General features: G+C 43.0%; 1 protein-coding gene across 1 annotated transcript; it reads left to right on the plus strand.

Moving 5' to 3' along the window:
• Positions 1-379: 379 nt before the first annotated feature.
• Positions 380-2,878, plus strand: LOC141392785 (uncharacterized). The gene is made up of 2 exons (XM_073965751.1): positions 380-2,112; positions 2,272-2,878. Exon 1 carries the CDS (start codon positions 568-570, stop codon positions 2,038-2,040), a length of 1,473 nt encoding a protein of 490 aa, XP_073821852.1. The 5' UTR covers positions 380-567; the 3' UTR covers positions 2,041-2,112; positions 2,272-2,878.
• The last annotated feature ends 5,513 nt before the right edge of the window (positions 2,879-8,391 follow it).

Genomic DNA, 8,391 nt, shown 5'->3' on the forward strand with positions numbered 1-8,391 from the left:
CTCTTGCAAAAACTTCATCACGCCATAACGGAACGGAAGTTGGACTCACGGCGCATCTGTCCTTCGGGGTTTTTAATATACACACACCAAGAGCTTTCATCTCCAAAAGGAATTATCTCTGGCCCAACATTTGTGTAATTTAAGCAATAGTGGGAGGCAGTAAGAGTCTATTCATTGTCGAAAAGTTGTTCCACTTAAAGTTTTGAAAGGACACTATTTATTCCATTTTAATTAAGACTATTTTATGGTGGAGGTTATAAAAAGTTCGGCCCGGCCGAACTTAACGATTTTTACTTGTTTCTTTTAACATGCCTTTAAGGAAAATTTAAACAAATATCCGTGAATATACGCCACCCGAGGGTGTTTGTCAGTTCTCCTACCGGGCGCGTCCCCACCGGCGGATAGGGGGAGGTGGATGGTCGGGCTACTCTATCATTTACGAGGGAAATCACTTGTGACATGACCCGTCTAGGGTGGAGTGGCACGACCACCTACCTCTGGAACCTCTGAGGTTCCCGCGGACAAAAAACTGACTACGGGGGTGTTCCCCTAAAACAAAAAACAAACATGGAGGACAAAGAAGGAATAAAAGTTACGGTGCAGGGCCTAAATAACCCAGTACCGGCGGGGAATAGTGATCTGCCTGCGAGTCACACCTCGTCGTCATCAAGCGATCGTGAGCAAACATCTCCCACAGATGTGGGTGCCTTGGCATCTGTGGTCGACGGTACTGCTACAAGCACGCAACCGAAAGGTAAAAAAGATGAGGAGAAAGGGAAGCGAAGGGGGAGTTTAATCTGGACCCAGCCATCCGAGGATGGGAGCGACCCTGACTCCGAATCAGACAGCAGTTGCAAAATCAACACCACCGTTGTGGAGAAGCCCGTTAACGAGGAGGTCCACAAGATGGTAGAAGAGGTAAGCGAAAGCATATCTAAACTTACAACGGAGAAAAAAGTTCGGTGGACTGGAGCCCAGAGACGTAGGTACCAGAGGATCCAGGCACAGCTAAACAAAAAACAGCGGGCCGCACCAAAAGAGATCAACAATCCCTCCACTTCCTCGGAAGCGGCGAAGAGGATTAGATCTCCAGAGGAAGAAAATACCGCCAAACCAAGTAAGAAGAAAATGAGCTTCCCACCATCAAATGCCCCAAGCAATTCCTCTCAAAACCCACGCGAAGGAGACTGCCCAAAGAACCCTTCGACGGAGGGCGAAAAGGAGTGCTCGGGCACGAAGAAGGTGAGCGCGACCGCGGAATCCTCTGGAAGTACCAAGGGCTCTGATAAGAAGCCCAGGGCCTTCCAGAAGAGGAAGATGGGCGCAGAGACTGGCTCGGAGCCGCCATCTACTTACGCCAAGGTGGCCAGGAAGAACTACAGGGACGAGAGGTGCTATGCAGTGATCGATACCAGTAGAGGGTCCGGCAGATTACCTAAAGAACACCAGCAGGCCATCGAAAATATGGTCAGCGATAAAATACTGGAACACATTCTAAAGAGTGGGCCAATAAAAATAGTCAGCAGCGAGCTCAAAGGGGACCTTTTAGTATACCACTTGGGACCGCACGCGAACCCGGCCGCTCTCGAGGAAGTCATCAACAGTGTGACAACTCCTTGGGAAGGCGGAAAATTGAAGCTGGTGAGGAAGGACGAGATACCTCATCTGACTAAAGCGACGGTTTACGTCAAAGGGTATGGCTGCAAGTTCGAGACAGAACGCATGCTCGAGGTCTTTGGCAAGCAAAATGAGACCTTGGAAGTGAAGAGGTGGGAAGTCTTCCACAGGGAGGAGAAAGAGGATGGCACTCTCCTTGTGGTTGGAATTGACGACCTCTCACTATCCAGTCTTACAAAGACAAAGGGTAAGGCGTACTACATCTGTAATGCAGTCACCTTTAAAGTTGGAAGGGCACGAGTCGGGGAAGAAGAAGAGGATGCCCACCAAACCAGCAAGGAGGACAAACCACCGAGCAATTCCGAAGAGGGGGTCGAAGCCATCAGCGACTCCCAAGAAGCACGATTACTGGATGACTCATGATTGAGGTCATCCAGATAAACCTCCATCGGAGCGAAACGGCAACTCAAGCCCTGATGGATAAAATAAACAAAGGTAAAATACACATCGGTTTAATCCAGGAACCTTGGACCGTAAAGAACAAGGTTTCCGGACTAAACCACATTAATTACCAACTCTTTTACGCTAATACAGGAAACCGACCGAGGACCTGTATTATATGCCATAAAAACTTATGCTTTCTTTTCTCCCCAGAGTTGTCAACCTCGGACGCCACAGTGTTGAAGCAAGGGAATGGTAATATATACCTCGCATCAATCTACCTGCCGTTCGACTCGCCGACATTACCACCTTCGTCGGAGCTACAGCAACTGGTGAGGAAAATCAAGCAAACAGGTAACGAAGTACTAGTAGGTAGCGATGCTAACTCTCACCACATTTCGTGGGGTAGTACTAATACTAACAAGAGGGGTCAAGCCCTTCTAGAATTTTTGAATACTAACGACCTGATAACCCTTAACATAGGAAATACACCAACCTTTGTTAACAGAGTTAGGGAGGAAGTATTAGATGTAACAATATGTTCAGAAAATCTAATAAACGAGGTACATGAGTGGAGAGTTTCAAAGGAACACTCCTTCTCTGACCATAGGTATATTAGGTTTAAAATATCAAGGCCACCGCCGAATCCGATAACTTTCCGAAATAAATCCAAAACTAATTGGGCTAAATTCGGAAAACAAGTTAAAGATAGACTAGGGCAAGAAGTTGAGGTTTGCCTAAGCAAAGAAGATATTGATAGGAATGTCAATAAACTAACAGAGGCTCTAGTAAGGTCTTTCGAAGAAAGTTGTCCACTTCGAGAGAGGAAATCTGCCTACGAAAAACCCTGGATGACAGGGGAAATTCGTAACAAAGGCAAAGAGGTCCGAAGACTTTACAATAGGGCAAAACGTAAAAAAGCAGCTGTATTCTGGGACAACTACCAAACAAAACTAAAAGAATACAACAAAATGACAAGAAACGCCAAACGGAACTCCTGGAAGCTTTTTTGTGAACAGGTAGATAGCGTGAATGACGTCTCTAAAATTAAAAAGTTTCTATCTAAAACTCACTCACAACCCGAGCTTCTGGTTGATGAGACGGGTAAAAAGATGGAAACAGCCGAGGAAACTCTAAGCCTTCTGATGAGAACGCACTTCCCGTCGAGTACTACGGCACATACGGTGTCACCGATGGAGATAGCTTATGCATCAGAAGAAGCACCAAAAATCAACAACTTGATGATTAAAGAAGCAATAATGAGCTTCTCACCATACAAAGCAGCGGGACCAGACCAGATTTTCCCAGCCTTACTTCAAAGGGAAGTGGACTATATTTCGTCCAATCTGGTCGAGATTTTCAATGCTTGCTTAAACTTTGCGTATACTCCATTGGCCTGGCAAGAGGCAAGGGTAGTATTCATTCCCAAGCCCGGCAAGTCAAGTTATGCAATACCAAAATCTTATCGTCCGATAAGTTTAACTTCATTCTTACTCAAAACAATGGAACGGACGGTCGACACCATGATAAAGAGTAACATCCCTAACGATATGCTCAAGTACAAACAACATGCATACGTAAAAGGTAGATCAGTGGAAACCGCATTACATGAGGTAGTACACCACATAGAGAGAACCTTCGAGATGAAATTGTATACTCTCGCAGTTTGCATCGACATCGAAGGAGCGTTCAACAACGTCAGCACCGAAACGCTAATCCACTCCTTAGACGAGTTTCAGGTTAACCGGGCCTTGAGGCACTGGATAGACCACATGCTAAGGAATAGATGGATAAGCTGCGCGCTACAAGACGTAACAAAAAGAGACAAAGTTGGTCAGGGGACGCCACAGGGAGGAATACTATCACCTCTCCTATGGGTTACCACCATAAATAGTCTACTAAGGAACTTAACCGACGAAGGATTTGAACCCATCTGCTATGCAGACGACGTTATAATACTTCTTAGGGGAAAGAATCCAAATATACTCTGTAGAAGGGCCGAAACTGCTCTAAAAATAGCATACAACTGGGCTAGACCGAGAGGTCTAAATGTCAACCCGGAAAAAACAGAATTATGTCTATTCACTAGGAAAACGAAAATAGGAGCTTACGAAGAACCCGTTTTCCTAGATAAGATGATAAACATTTCTCCAACAATTAAGTACCTGGGAGTAATTCTAGACAGGAAACTTAAATGGAGAGACCATATTCAGGAAAGGGCTAATAAAGCCCACAGATGTTGGTCAACCTGCAGAAGAGCTATAGGCTCAAAATGGGGTTTCAATCCTAGGATGACACACTGGTTATACAGAAGCGTAATTAGACCGATTCTAACTTACGCTTCTGTGGTATGGTGGACAGCTACGGACAAGAAATGCAACGTAAAAGTACTGCAAAAAGTCCAAAGAACGTGCTGCTTAAGTATTAGCGGGGCAATGAGGACTACACCAACTAGGGCTTTAGAGACAATTTTATTTGTCCACCCAATAGAAATTCAGGTAAGGTATGAGGCAGCCATCGCAGCTATAAGACTTAAGTCGATGAGCGAGTGGATCGTAAGAGACCACCAAACATACCACCAAAATATATTACAGGTTACAACGGGTGAGTCAATAGATCATATTGTATCAGACCGTATACCTGAAACAATTGAATCCGCCTTGTGTGAAATTTTAATACCAGACAGGGACATGTGGATCGATGGAACCCTAGAACGGATGCCAACTGGAAGCTGTGGGTTCACAGATGGGGCCGTTCTAGGGGGGAGAACGGGTCTGGGTCTATATATCGAAGACCAGGAAACTAGAATCTCCCTTCGACTGCCGGATCATAATACGATCCTACAGGCCGAAATCCGAGCGATCACAGAGTGTCTGAACTGGTTTAAAGCTAACACAAGGCCAATCACTGTAAACATCCTAACGGACAGTAAAGCAGCAATTAAAGCAATAACAAGCAAGACGGTGAAATCAAAAACTGTCCTGCAGTGTAAAAAATCAATCAACGACTACTCCCACCATGGTTCTGTTAACATTATATGGGTACCAGGACATAAAGGGATTAGGGGTAACGAGATAGCCAACTCCTTGGCAAGGCAAGCCAGAGAGCAAGCTACGATAAGCCTAGATAATGCTAAGCCTTTAAAAGCGACGCGTCTAGAGTTAAAAGCATGGGCAGAAAACGCCCATACATCCCTCTGGAACACTGAAGAGAAAGGGAAAAATACAAAAATCCTCTGGGGAAACCCAGACCAGGATAAAACAAAGGAACTCCTGCAAATGAGTAAAAAAGACATTAGTAGACTGACAGGCATCTTTACAGGACACCTAGGGCTACAAGCACACCTGCACAAAATCGGTTGTGCAGAAAGCAGCGAATGCAGAGCATGCGGAGAGGACGACGAAACGTTGGAACACTATCTCTGTCATTGCCCAGCCTTCGCGACGCTAAGAAACCAATTTCTAGGAAATAACACTATACCAGAACTCCACCAAATTAGGGCAAGCGAGTTCAAAAACTTAAGAGATTATGTCAATGGCACAGAATTTCTTAACTGATAAATTTATTTTCTTTTCAATAAATTAAGCAATAAAAAATTTATTCCCCTTAGGCTTCCGAAATTAGAGCGCACAACAGGCCTATACTGGCTTAAGTGTATGCCCCATACGGGCATGTGGCGATTCTTATATTCGCCCCTCTTTTCAACCTAACCTAACCTAACCTACGCCACTTAAAATTGGCAATTTGTCTCAGTTTAAACCTTCCTTAATTTAGATGTCACCAACATTATATTCATCATTTTGAAATGTTTCCTGATTCCTAGCATGCCCTATCGGGTTGTTGTTGCTGCTATTATTGCCATCGTGTATATTTATACAAACATTTATTTATTGTAACATCACCGAAGCATAAATTCTCTAGAACTCATTGTTCCCAACAATGGAGGAGCATCCTACAAGTTGTATGTAAGCATGTATATTTAAGTGTTGAGGAGGAGGGTGTGTCAGCTTGTTGGCATAAACGCTTTATAAAAACTGTTGACTATCACTAAGTCTTTGCAATTATCTGCGTTATTTATCTGATGACACCCATAAAACAAAACAAGTAAAAAGTCGTTAAGTTCGGCCGGGCCGAACTTTTTATACCCTCCACCATAAAATAGTCTTAATTAAAATGGAATAATTAGGGTCCTTTTACAATTTTAGGTGGAACAACTTTTCGACAATGGTTAGACTCCTACTGCCTCCCACTTTTGCTTAAATTACACTGTGAACACAAATGTTGAGACAGAGATAATTCCTTTTGGAGATGAAAGCCCTTGGTGTGTGTATATTAAAAACCCCGAAGGACAGATGCGCCGTGAATCGAACTTCCGCGTTATGGCGTGAGGAAGTTTTTGCAAGAGACCCTGTAAGCCATCATGAATTAGCATTTTCCGTGCCCCAGACTTTCACCTCCATTTTGTGGCACAGTGCTATCTGATCTAATCTAAAAAAATGTGTTCAGCTAGGTGAAAGGTACCACCTACGGGGCTATATCAAAGAGTCAACCTATCTTTAAATTTTTTGGCGGAAAAGTTTTATAGCTGCAAGGAACTTCAAGAGTCAAATTGAGGGTAGTTTCATCAAAACAATGTAGACCCTCAAAAATGGACCCATGTTGACGAAATTTAGTGAAGAAATTTCGTGACCACTGAAAATTCCCGAAAATCGGGAGGGAGTTATATGGGGGGATATACCAAAACATGGACCTATATTGACGATTATTTTTGAATAGACAAAATTGTAGCTAAAATTCTCAAAATACCGATCATTACAGCTAGTTCGGTTAAAAATTGCAGCTAAAACTCTCAAAATACCTAAAATCGGGAGGTACCGATATATGGGGGCTATACCAAAACTTGGACCTATGTTGACGATGTTTCGTTGGAGATATTTTATGACCACTGAGAACTTCAAATGTCAAATTACAGCTATTTCGGTTAAAAACTGTAGCTAAAATTCTCAAAATACGGAAATTGGGAGGTACCGTTATATGGGGGCTATACCAAAACATGGACCTATGTTGACGATGTTTGGTGGAGATGTTTCATGACCACTGAGAACCTCAAATGTCAAATTGCAGATATTTCGGTTACAAATTGTGGCTAAAATTCTCAAAATACCGAAAATCGGGATGTACCGTTATATGGGGGTTATACCAAAACATGGACCTATGTTGACGATGCTTGGTGGAGATATTTCATGACCACTGAGAACCTCAAATGGCAAATTACAGCTAGTTCGGTTAAAAATTGTAGCTAAAATTCTCAAAATACCGAAAATCGGGAGGTACCGTTATATGGGGGCTATACCAAAACATGGACCTATGTTGACGATGTTTTGTGGAGATGTTTCATGACCACTGAGAACCTCAAATGTCAAATTGCAGATAGTTTGGTTAAAAATTGTGGCTAAAATTCTCAAAATACCGAAAATCGGGAGGTACCGTTATATGGGGGTTGTACCAAAACATGGACCTATGTTGACGATGCTTGGTGGAGATATTTCATGACCACTGAGAACCTCAAATGGCAAATTACAGCTAGTTCGGTTAAAAATTGTAGCTAAAATTCTCAAAATACCGAAAATCGGGAGGTACCGTTATATGGGGCCTATACCAAAACATTGACCTATGCCCATATCCTTTGGGATATAAGTTTGTTGATCACTAGGAACCGTAAGTGCCAAATTATAGCTAATTCGGTCTGCAAATGTGGCGAAGAACGTCAAAATACCTTAAATCGGGAGGTACCGTTATATGGGGGCTATACCAAAAAGTGGACCGATATAGCCCATCTTCGAACTTGACCTGCCTATGGAAAAAAGACCCTCGGGTGCAAAATTTCAGCACTCTATCTCAATTATTGCGGACGCTAGAGTGATTACAACAGACGGACAGACGGACAGACGGACAGACGGACATGGCTAGATCGTCTTAGAATTTTATCCTGATCAAGAATATATATACTTTATAGGGTCGCAAATGATTAGTTCGATGTGTTACAAACAGAATGACAAACTTAATATACCCTCCATACTATGGTGGAGGGTATAAAAAAACAAGGGAACGCCGCAACAAAATTCCTAGACAGAATGAATTTTAGAGGGGGCATAATAAACTATTGTATCTTAATTTTTTGCTCTCCCTCTAACGGTTTGAGACAAATCATGATGAAACTTTTCATCATTTTATAGATCCATTCATTTATTCAAATATTCATTTGAGCACTCATGCTGGCTGGCGTCTTTGGTGATGCTACGCTATGCCATGTCGCTGTTAGCGGAAAGCATG

This window comes from Musca autumnalis, unplaced genomic scaffold (assembly GCF_047663935.1).
Source record: "Musca autumnalis isolate F117 unplaced genomic scaffold, ASM4766393v1 scaffold_2, whole genome shotgun sequence".
Taxonomy (NCBI): Eukaryota; Metazoa; Arthropoda; class Insecta; order Diptera; family Muscidae; genus Musca; species Musca autumnalis.

Coding starts and splice junctions, on each gene's coding strand:
- LOC141392785 (XM_073965751.1), top strand. CDS start 568: ATGGAGGACAAAGAAGGAATAAAAGTTACGGTGCAGGGCCTAAATAAC.